The sequence below is a fragment of the Vulpes vulpes genome, chromosome 12, assembly GCF_048418805.1.
Source record: "Vulpes vulpes isolate BD-2025 chromosome 12, VulVul3, whole genome shotgun sequence".
NCBI lineage: Eukaryota > Metazoa > Chordata > Mammalia > Carnivora > Canidae > Vulpes > Vulpes vulpes.
In genome coordinates, this window is record NC_132791.1 from 134699160 (window position 1) to 134711481 (window position 12322).

The 12322-nt window shown below is 44.8% G+C and overlaps 1 protein-coding gene across 18 annotated transcripts in view; it reads right to left on the reverse strand.

The window, feature by feature from the left end:
• MYH10 (myosin heavy chain 10) overlaps positions 1 to 12322 on the reverse strand; it is a 123863-nt gene that overhangs the window by 64381 nt on the left and 47160 nt on the right. For all 18 annotated transcript variants that reach the window (XM_026005481.2, XM_026005487.2, XM_026005483.2 and 15 more), the window contains one exon: positions 7542 to 7634. In XM_026005481.2, the coding sequence (XP_025861266.1) occupies positions 7542 to 7634 (93 nt within the window). The remainder of the gene's footprint in view (positions 1 to 7541; positions 7635 to 12322) is intronic.

Below are 12322 nucleotides of genomic sequence, written 5' to 3' on the forward strand. Positions count from 1 at the left end.
ACAGGTTGGTATTGGTGGGAGGACAGAGATACAGATCAATGGATTTGAAGAGTCCAGAAATAGACCACACGTATACGGTCAATTCATCTTCACAAAAGGTGCCAAGATAATTTAACAGAGAAACGACCAATCTTTAAAAACAAACAAAAACCAAAACAACAACAACAACAAACGGGTGCCTGAAAAATACGTAAAATGAAACCAAAATAACTTACAGCCTTCCTCACACCATGTAAAAAAGGCAACTCAAAAGAGATCATAAATGTGAAGTACAGGCTAAAACCATAAAACTTCCAAAAGAAAACAGGAGAAAATCCTTATGACCTTAAAGTAGAGAAAGACTTCTTAGAAAACATGCAAAGAGCACGAACCTTTAGTTTATCAACTAAAAACTGATAAACTAGATTTCATCAGAATCTAAAGCTTCTAATTTTCAAGACACTGCGAAGAAAATGAAAGGAGAAACCATAGACTAGCAGAAAATATTTGCAAACTACCTACCTGGTAAAAACTTGTTCCTAGAGTATATTAAAAAACTCTTACAACTCAATAACAAGACAAACAACACAAAAAAACCACTGGGTAAATTATCTAAACAGATTATTTCATCAAAGAGGATATGTAAACAGTCAGTAGTATATAAAAGGATTGCTCAATGTCGTAAGTTAAAAAAAAAAATCACAAGACAAAAATGACAAGTTGCTTGTTTGGGTAGTTCTGTTTTTTGGGAGCGTGGGGAGAGAGTTTTGTGTCTTTTTTTTTTTTTTAAAGATTTTTATCTATTTATTCATGAGAGACAGAGAGGCAGAGACACAGGTAGAGGGAGAAGCAGGCTCCCTGCGGGGAGCCCGTTGTGGGACTCGATCCCAGGACCCTGGGGTCACGTCAAGCCGAAGGCAGACGCTCAACTGCTGAGTCAGCCGGGTGCCTCTCTCTCTCTCTTTTTTTTAAACAGAAGAAAAACTTTCCCTCCTTCTAAGATAGGCTGTTGTGATCTCACAGAAGTACTACTTTCATGCAAATAATCATTTTACACAAATTGTATGATCATGGCATTGAGAGATGCTAACTTAATGTCCTCCCCGAATGGAAGCAGAATCCTGGGGTTGTGTTCTTCCGACACCTGAAGGACATCGTGGTAATATGCCTCCAGAGGACAAACAGGTGCTATGGGGACACAGAGGAAGGCTTGAAGAAGGATCACTATTTGAGTCAAGTGATCTTATAGCTTATAAATGTGTTAGTTTGCTGCTGGCTAAATGCTACTAAAGGGAGGTTCTGTGCTTCTCCACTTTAAGCTCTCTGTTGGGGTACCTGGGGGGGGCTCAGTTGGTGAAGTGTCTGCCTTCAGCTCAGGTCATGATCCTGGGGGTCCTGAGATTGAGTCCCACATTGGGCTCCCTGCTCAGTGGGGAGGGTGCTTCTCCCTCTGCCTCTCCTCCTGCGCACTCTCTCTCTTAAATAAAAATGTTTAAAATCTTTAAAAAAAATAAAAGCACTATGAATGGCAGGAGTCCATGACACATGACAACCCGATTTTGATTTCCCATTAGTAAGCATTTCATAAGAGAGAAACCACTCCATACTTCAAGGGAAAATTAGGAGCTTCTGGCCAACAGCTACTTCAAGTGGCACCTGGGGGCCCCTCTATGCTCCTCTGCCAACAGGGTCTCTTCGAATGGTACGTGGAGAAACTTGCACTTACGCTCTCCGCCCCACATCTGACTGCCACACAGGCCAGATTATTCAAGTCATCGTAATATCTGGAATCTACTTCCAAACATCGCAGCATCGAGGGCGTGCTCTGTGTGTGAGCTCACACCACTAAAAATCCTCCAGTCTGGGAGCAGCTTCTGCCCTAAATGGGGAAAGCCATCCTAGAAGTAATGAGCTAGATTTAACCCGAGACCAGATGGCGGGGTTGAAGGCTTCAACTATCTTCATCTCCAAACTGTACCAGAAGCTTTGTTCATGAGTAAGGGGAGTTAATCAAGTGGTCTCGTTGCTTAATATAACAGAGAGGAGGATTCCCGGGGTGACATGGAAGGACGCAGACACCTCCACTATGGTGGGAACAAGGTGCAGAGACTCCAGAAAGGCCTGGAGGCCGTGGTGTCTGTCGGGAAGGCTGCTTTGAGCTCCAGGCTGAAACGGCTGCATGCCGGGTTCCTACTGCAGGTCACACTGTCTTGTGACAAAGTCACATCAGCCCCCAAAAGTCTTTAGGAGGAGGGTGCGAGCGCTCAAGAACACAGCAGGGACTGCATTCAACTGATTTCACAAAACCATTTCTAGTGTCTGTTTGCTAACAAGTACAGGCAAGGGCCCAGGGCTCTGGCTTGCGTCCGCCATTCTCTGCTCCCCAGAGGTAGGGAGGGCACCTGAGCCTTTACTGACCTCTACTGTGGCTAGTTATCTCCCCAAAGGTACGTAACACCAGGGGTTGCCAAACTGGCTTAATTCTGTCCAGAGGAAAGAAAAAAAAACATTTGCATAAAGACAGAGAGAGATTCTTACCAAAACTTTCTGGGAGGAGACGTCTCTACTGATACAAGTCAGAAATTGAAGTCTCTGTTTTAAAAGTTTCATTACAAGAGAGTCATTTGACATCAATCCCCTCCATCTGGAACGCATCTGACTTCTCCATAAACAGAATGGGACTAGCTGTGAATGATTATTTTCGTAAGGCTAATGTTCTCCTCAAAGAAGCCCCTCTAATACAAACCATACGCTAGCATCTTTGAAAGAAAAGATACTCTTCAGGAAATTATTCATCTCTATCAGATCAAAGAGAGGGAAACAAATGGATTCTAAAAGCTTACAGAGTTTATAGTTCCAAATATTTCCACTGCAAGCCTGCGTCCTGTAAAGCCTCCACGCAGCTCCACCGTACATGCAACGTGTTTCTCACCCATCACGTTGCTCTTCTGGTGTGACGTGCGACATCCTTCCTGGTCCCAGGCCTGGCCTGGCCCCAAAGCTGTCACTTCCCAGGTTACCTTAGACTGCTCAAGCTTCCAAAACCAGGGCACGCGTGTTCCTGGAGGGTCCAGCCCATGCAACACACACTCCCTGGGCTCAACTGTGCACTATGGCATGTCATTGAAAATACACTGAGGTCAAAACCCAGATGGAAAAAAAAAAAAAAAGACCCAGATGAAGGCAAGCTCAAGCCCGAGGAGGCCACAGGCTCTTGCTGTGTAGGTAACCACATTGTAATTAAATGTATTCCATTAATGTGCACCTACTGTGTACTTCCATGTGCAAGGCACAGCGCCAGGAACTATGGATCCAGAGAGCAGGGAGACAGTCCCTCATGTGAGATACAGGGGTCACCAGGAAGCAGCCTGCTCACCCACAGACTGTGAGTACGTGAAAAAAGCCAATAGGACACCATGCGGAGCCACAGAGAGACTGTCTCGGGTAGAATTTTAGACCAAGCAGGTGTTTAGGAGAAGTGGAAGGAGAACTGTGGACTGATCTGGAAGCGTGGCAACAGGATGTGCTCCGGGCTAGACAGGGGCCACAAGGAAAGGGTGGGGCCTGGGGATTCCTAGCTATTTTATTTTTCTGGGTTTTTGTTGTTGTGTTTTGTTTTACACTTATGCAACTGGGGGGGGGGGTGGGCTGATGGGACCACATCCTGACAGAAGATGTAAGGAACAGATTTCAAGTAGAAAAGGTTCCATATGGAACACATGACATCTGAGAGACCTATTCCGACATCCCAATGGAAAGAGCATGTGCACACCATAGTGCCTGGCAGAGGACAGGAGCTCAAGAATTTACTGGAGTGCCCGGCAGCCAAATGTGAATTCTGTACAATGTGGTTAGAAGATGAGTCCAGAGCGCCCCAAGAAGCAAAGCATCGGCCACGCTTGCAGAGAACTGCCAAAGGGACCTTTCAGCTGCATGAGCTCCTGTCCACAGTGTAACCAGATCCTTCACTGTTTTTTTGTGGAACCACTAAAACCAACTACTTGTTGTGGCTTTGTACAGTGAATGCCTTACGATGGGTTAGTAGCTAGCTACTGCTGTTTCTTAAGAAAAAAAAAAAGTCCTATATACCAACATAAAACTGACTTTCTAAGGATTGCAACCTGAAGCCAACAATGTAAGGACATGTTTGTGTCTCCGTTGAACTAGCTACATGTAAGAACACTGCCTTAGTGAAAAATCTTCTTTCCTTAAAAATGATGAGCTTTTAATAGATTAGAATGAGTAGACTTCGAGATTATCACCCAGTAGTACAAGTGCTTTGGGAGCTGGCACTCCAGCTGACACCGGGCTTACTAAGGATTTAGATTAGATGCGTGATTCTCACTGGAATCCATCTTGTTAGAAAACCATCTAAGAAATTCTTCCTGCCAGTACAATGTAAAGTTAGTTCCGACCAGAATTATTTACACCAACCTTTGGAATAGGATGCCTAAATAGTAAGCTTTAAAGAGACTCGTGTATAGTAATTATTTCGCAAATAAATTTCAAAAATGATTACCTTGCTTTAGACTCCAATTTGAAGAAACAAGCTCGACAGGGGTTTCTTAACCTCGACAGTTTGACACTTTGGGCTGGATAATTCTTTGTCGCGGGGCCTGTCCTGTACAATGTTGGATGTTTAGCAGCATCCTTGGCCTCTCCCCACTAGATGCCAGAGGCAGACCACTAAGTGTCACCCAAATCGAACTACCAAAAATGCCTCCAGATGATACCAAATGGCCCCTGAGCATCTCCAACTGAGAACCACTGATCTAGAGTAATGCAAATTACAGGTCACAACTTATATTTGTCAGGGATCCCTGGGTGGCGCAGCGGTTTGGCGCCTGCCTTTGGCCCAGGGCGCGATCCTGGAGACCCAGGATCGAATCCCATGTCAGGCTCCCAGTGCATGGAGCCTGCTTCTCCCTCTGCCTGTGTCTCTGCCTCTCTCTCTCTGTGTGTGACTATCATAAATAAATAAAAATTAAAAAAAAAAAACTTATATTTGTCAATACAGAAATCTCTCTAATGACGTGTGGGAGCCAACTTCCAAGATGGTCTAGGTAATCCCTAACCTTGGCGTTCCCATTGTTGTGTAATTGTGCAGTTCCCTTGCTCCCACTGTACCACTATTCTACTGGTCTGAGTGACCAGTAGAATACATCAAAGGACTGGTGTGTGACTTCCAAGGTCATAAAGAGTGTGGCTCTGTCCTGTGCGGCTTCTGTCCTGCTCTCTTGGATCATCTGCTCTCGGGGAACACCAGCTGCCAGGTCATGAGCGGGCATGCCTCCAGAGAGGCCTCAAGGTGAGGAACCAAGGATTCCTGCCAAAACCTGACCAAGTCAGCTTGGAAGAAGATCCTGCAGAGGACTACAGCCCCAGCCAACACCACCTTAGTGGTGGTGAGAGGCCCGGAGTCAGAACCACCCATCACACAGACATGCCGAGTGATACAGGTTTCAGGTCACTAGGGTCAGGGCAATTTGTTATACAGCAACAGCTGACTAATACAGAATACTACTTCCATCTGCACCAAACACAAAATCGCTGGCAGGCAGATGGATCCCGACCACTTAGTGACAGACTCACGACATTCTTTACCAAAGAACAAGGACTGGTTGGCTGCAATTTATCTTTTCTAGGCAAAGAGGGGACACCTAGTCACAAAATGGTTTCTCCTGAATTTAAAGTGTGGTTTGGGGCAGGGGGGAATCAGAATAGATTGGTAACTTCACATTTATGTGGTAAAATGAAACATTTTCCACTAAGAAATCCTTGTAAATCTTCATAGAGATGCACATACCAAAGCTGGTAGCTCACTGTTTCTTCTATCCCATGATATAGCCACTAAACACAGGGCTTTCAAGTGGGAAGAATTTAAGATTTAAATGTGGCTCAGGCTCAATGCTGAAGATCCAGGGGATGATGACAAAAACTCTATAAGTGAAGCTTAGTGCCCCCAAATCTTTTATAAACCCCAAAGTCACACCCAGACTTTCTCCTGACACAGGTATATTCATATCCCACTCTGTATGTAAACCTAAAAAAAAAAAACACTACCTAATGAATTCGGATTAAATGAATCTTCAAAATTTATCTTCTGGGAATAAACAATGTCTCAAACAAATAGATCCCTATTTCTTCTGTAACTTGACAGCCTCTTGGACCCTCTGAGGGTGCCATGGGCTCAGTCGGATGTCCTGCCCCCAATTCTTATGTCAAAGTCCTAAGTCCCAGTGCTTCAGAACAGGACTATATTTGGAGACAGGGTCTTTACAAAGATAATTACGTCCAAACGAGGTCACTAGGGCCCTAGTCCCACAGGACTAGTGTCCTTAACAAGAAAAGAACAGGGCATAGGCACACACAGAGGGAGGATGTGGCCACCGACAAACCAAGGAGAGAGGCTACAGAAGAAACCAGCCCTGTTCTCCCTTAGTGTTGGACTTCCAGCCTCCAATACTGAGAAAATAAAGCTCCTCGGTTTGGGAAGCTCTTTATGGCAGTCCTGCAGACTCCTACAGATGGTTATCTGGCTACCTTTGGGTTCACTGGGTCCTCTGTGATCCCATATCTGGCTGTTTCCACTAACCACCCCAATCTGTGCCATCAGAAAGTCAACACGAACACCATGACTTCACATCCTCAGGGTAAAACCGTACATCATAATGGTACTAGATTCCCCAAAACTACCCATCAGAGAGTCATGAGAATTAAAGCCTCTCTTAACGTGGCCTTCTGAGCTTTTACAAATACTTCTAGTATCAGAGGAGGGAGAAAAAACATAGATATTAACTCAATGATTTAAGGAGAAATAACTGAAATTGAAGCTCCCTTCCAACCTCACTGTGGAAATGGTTATTGCATCTTGAGGACTATAATCCAGGGTGAGGGCTTTACTGCGGGCAGGCCCAATTTGCTGAATATGGTTCTAGAGAAGATCTGCCACTGATGAGTGGGCTGGGAGTAGCTGAACGGGAAGAGCTGATCTGGCCATTGCCTAGAAGGCCAGCCCCAGGCAGTCAGGGACAGGTGATCCAATGGAGGGAGAGAGGAAAGCTCTCCAGGAATTGAGCAAGCCAAACAGCTGAGAGGATTTTTACAGAGAAGGAACAGAACAGACTCATTATTCTGACCTCCATATCCTGTAGAAACAGCAAGTATGAACAGGACAATTGACGACACTGAATACCAACTCGGCAGAGCGTGGACATTCCTAGTGCTGTGTGCTAAGTCCTCCATGCCCAGCCAGCAACGAGTGTTACAGATTGTCCCCAAAGATGAAGAACGAGTCATGTGCCATCCAGTATAATTATATGTGGTAAATACATCATTACGATGACTTCCATATTTTTTCCTTTCTAAAATGCGACCACTAGAAAATTGAATATTACGTGAGACCCGTCAATATTTCTACTGGGCTACGGTATCGCTCCATACTGCATTGATTAGCCTCTCCCCAAAATCCAGGAAGAAAAAAGTACTCTAGCTGCTTAATCCCAATAGACATTTAACTAAAAATCAGAGAAATTAAAAGTTTCTGGTGTTTTCAGACTTACAAAGCGAGATGAATTATCATTTTTCACAGTCTTCGCATTTCCAAAGGATTCCAGGATTGGATTTGCTTGCAAAAGCTGCCGTTCAAGTTCCCCCTAAAAGACATCACACACACACACACACACACACACACACACACACAGCATATGAACGTTAATCTCATGTCTTTACTCCAATCCTCGGGGGAAAATACAAAACACATCTTTTTTTTCCCCTCAGTGTTTTCATTTTTTTTGCCACCCTGTACCCTTTTCAGCTTGATTCTTGGTCCCACTGGGCTCTGTCAAAGGAAAACAATTTATAAAGTTTATAAAGTGATCAGAGGGATCAGAAAAGGTTACACTGAGCACAGAAGAGAACTCTAAGGGCAGGGCACATAAATTAGGTGGAGAATTGTGAAAATAAAGCAAACACGTTTTCATGAAATGAAATCTAGCAGGACGCTGCGATGAAGAACATATTAACACTTACGCTTCTGTTCATTTGTCCTCTACCTTGTTCCAGTGACTTAAGGCAGCCAATTCTAATAATCACCACTAGACTGTGGAAGATGTGCCAAGGGCTTCACGCAGTGTCTTAATGATGCAGACAGGGCAATGTCCTCACCTCCACTTTCAGACAGGACAGAGATGCAGATGCTGTTACGGCCTTTTGCTCAAATTTTAAGGGCTAAGTAGAGTCTGTGATAACCTACATGCTTTATCAGTGTCTTTAGTTATGTGCAGCAAATTCAGCTAGAAGGCAGGTTTTTACAAACAGAAGATGTAAGCACGTTAATATGTGCCTTGATCATGACACACAATAGGAAGCTGTATGAGAAAGCATGATGCCATCACCGGCCACAAAAAGCACTAGAAAGTGACGTTGTGTTCCTGGAATGTAATTTTAGAATTATATCGTAGGACTTAGAGAAATCTGCTTTTTCCAAACACAGATCTTACCCCTGTATTTTAGAATACCAGTATTCTAGACCTGAAGAAAGCCTTACAAACCACCAGGCAAATGGGATTCTCTAAGCAAGAGAGGGATAAAGGGACCCTCACATAAGATTCTTAAACTCATGGCCAGCTGCTGCATGATGCAGAACAAATGTGTGCCATACACTCAGTCTTAGCATCTAGTGCAGCAGGAAGGGTGGGGAAGTGCTATGGAGGCCCAGGGCACAGGGAGGTACTTCCCCACAGGTCTACACTTTAGCATTTATCTCAATTGTCCAGATCTTTACAGGTCTCAAGCACAACATACATCTGTGCTATGAACTTCCTTTCTTGGCATTAGATAGGATGCTCCCTTGCAGCGCATCCTCTGGTTTATGGACTTTAAAACACCAGATTATTTCTGATGTAAATCTTTCTAACCATTATACGCTCCCCAGATTTCTTAAATTTGGTATCCTGGGGACCAATTTGAACAACTGAGAAGCATCATTAAGAATGGCAGTTATTGGGGTGTTGGGCACTCCATTGGTTATATGTCTGCCTTCAGCTCAGGTCATGACCCTGGGGTCCTGGGATCGAGCCCCACGTTGGGCTGGCCATGACCAACATCTTACAAAGTCTTGGGTATCCTAGCGCTGTGCAAACTGGGCTCCAGAATCCTCCTTACCTCATGTGGTTTGTGTGATCAGAATGTAAAAACTGTCAGAAAAACCCTGAATTTTCATAAATGGGGCATTACCTTTACACTAAACATCTACTGTTAGATCAGGGAACTAGAATCTAGATTCCTTAAAATGACACACTATCATCCTGTCAAATCATAAGGTAAAAAAAATACTTTAGGGCACCTGGATGGCTCAGCAGTTGAGCATCTGCCTTCAGCTCAGGGTTGGGATCCTGGAGTCCTGGGATCGAGTCCTGCATTGAGCTCCCTATGTGGAGCCTGCTTCTCCCTCTGCCTGTGTCTCTGCCTTTCTTTCCTCTCTCTCTGTCTCTCATGAATAAATAAAATCTTAAAAAAAAACTTTAATATTTTACCTTTCAGATGTTTTCCTAATCTGGAGGTAAAACGAGTATGGCACATCTCATTTCAATATTCCCTAGAGGTGGCCACAAGGATTCTTTCCTTCTTTGCGTATGTGGGTGTGCTTATGTGAGTGATCTACTGATTCTAGTCCTTCTGCTGGCTTGTGATAACTGGTCGTATCCTCTGCACTGAGCTCATTGTTGGGTCAGAAGGATGCTCCGGGAGTGTCTGCTGAATGAATGTATGATCAGAAGTCCCAAAACCTTCTAGTAGGGTTTGGGGGTGGAATGGTGGTGAGCCAAGGGTGGTGGTAAAAATCGAGTCAAGGGTCTTCACTGGCACCATGGTACCTGCCAACTGAGGCACTCCTGGTCTCTGCTCTTGGGGCCACTATGTTAACAGGGTCGTGGTATCACTTTTCTCCTAATAGACTGGTGACATCAATGGGACCAAGTAAAGATCTCAAAAATAACACCAGAAAACACATAAAAAGGGTCTTGAATTAAGAAAGTACCATGACATTTGATCATCTGGGTGTCATACAATTTCACATTTTGATCAAACAGCACTAACATCTTTCAAGCAAATTATGGAGCCCCTTAGAAACCATCAGGGGATGGTGGCTAAGTGCTAACCTTTCTGCTAGAATCAGGGGGGCAGTGTCCCTTGTTTGTATTCTATAGGACAACGAGAAAGGTCTACTGGGAACATAGGGGGAACACTTAGCATTAGCTACTGACATTATTTTTAGAGTTTTAAGTAATTAGAATTATATCATGCTTTAAAGGATTACAAATCCTGATGAAAGCCATGCCCTTGCATTTATTATATAGTAAATTAATATATGCCTGCTATGTGATAGATGGGAGACGAGTCTGAAGTTGGTATAACTCCAGGTCAGCCGGCAATGGGATGTGGGCTGGGATCGTGCTGGGCTCTGCGGGCCCGGTGGATAAAGCTGCAGGTGTCCCGCTGCCCATAAGGACCTGAAAGAGGTGGTGGGAGCTCATTAGCCATGCTGAGGACCAGACTTAACATCCACTGGCGGCTCTAACTTCCATGCTGGCTGCCGGCTATCTGCCCCCATCTTGCTTTAGCTCAAGGCAGTCTAGACCAGCAGGTAGGAAGGCATCCTGAACCTGCCATCCACGTGTGGAAGACTCAAGAGTCAGCAGGGCAGGTAAGCTGGCCAGAAGGGGTCATTCTTAGGGGATGGTTCAGTGTTAGGAGTCAGCTGTTAAGAGCTGCTCTGAAACCAGCCTGGGGCCAGGCTCTGGACACTGCGCCAGACTCTTGAGGGTGTGGCACAGCCAGCTTTGGGGAGGGAACACAGAAATCAAACTACTTCCAGCTGACATGAGTGGGGGGTGGACAGAGCCAGGTAAGACCTAACTTTGTTCCAAGAAGTACACCCACAGTTTTATTTATTTATTTATTTAAAAGATTTTATTTATTTATTCATGAGAGACACAGAGAGAAAGAGAGGCAGAGACACAGGCAGAGGGAGAAGCAGGCTCCATGCAGAGAGCCCAACCTGGGACTCGATCCTGGGATTCCAGGTTCATGCCCTGTGCCGAAGGCAGGCACTAAACTACTGAGCCACCCAGGGATCATCCACACCCACAGTTTATAATGCTATACTTTAAATGCTGATTACCATTCACTGCTTAAACACTGTGAGCTTCATTTTGAAAATGGGTTTATATTTCCATTAATAAGGATTAAATTTTAAAGGCAAGTACAGGGTGCCTGAGTGGCTCAGAGGTTGAGCATCTGCCTTGGGCTCAGGGCGTGATCCCGGGGTCCTGGGATCGAGTCCCACATCGGGCTCCCCGCAAGGAGCCTGCTTCTCCCTCTGCCTGTGTCTCTGCCTCTATGTCTCTCTCATGGATAAATAAATAAAATCTTTAAAAAAATAATAATAATAAACAAAGGCAAGTACAAAGGCATGCGGGGACAGCTCAAACGGAACAAGGAGGAATGCACTAGCCACAAGATGGGGAAACTAACACCCTCATGAATTGCTGGTGGGGCGGGATGCCTAGCAGCACCATCACTCTTTGCTCCTGAGAATGGTGGGGCAGGGCCTCAAAATGGTCAGTGGAACACTACTGGGACCCAGCTCCTAGGTGCATGCCCAGGAGGATGGAAAACATAGGTCCACGCAGACAACTGTACACACGTTCACGGGGGCATCATTCAAAGTGGCCAAAAAATGTATACAATCCAGACATGTGTCAGCTGGTGGATGGGCCGTGTGACTGATTTCATAGAACGAGTGGCATCCAACTAGGGAAAGGTAGGGCATGTTTACACGTGCTATGACACGGATGAACCTCACAAACGTCATGCTGAGGGGAAGGAGCCACATACGCTAGGGTTCCATTCACAGAAGGTACGCACAGTAGGCAAACTCATAGAGACACAAAGGAGATGATGATGAATGGTTTCCGGGGGCTGAAGGGAGGTGGAAGGGGAGGCCTCATGAGTTTCTTTTTCTTTTTTTTTTTTCCTCATGAGTTTCTTTTTGGGGTGATAAGAAGGTCCTCAAGTCTGCAGCAGGGACAGCTACATAACTCAACATACTAAAAAAAAAAAAATGACAATGCTGAACTGTAGAAATGCATGAATTTTATGGCATGTGAATTAAACCTCAATAAAGCTGTTTTTAAAAAAAAAGAATGAGCAAGGAGACAAATAAATAAAGGACTCACAAAATCAGGAACCCAAAGACGCCTTCCCCTTGGTTCTGATGATTCACGCTACAGTCTGATGAAAAAATGCTAGGAACATATACAAATGGTGCCTGGCACTCTGA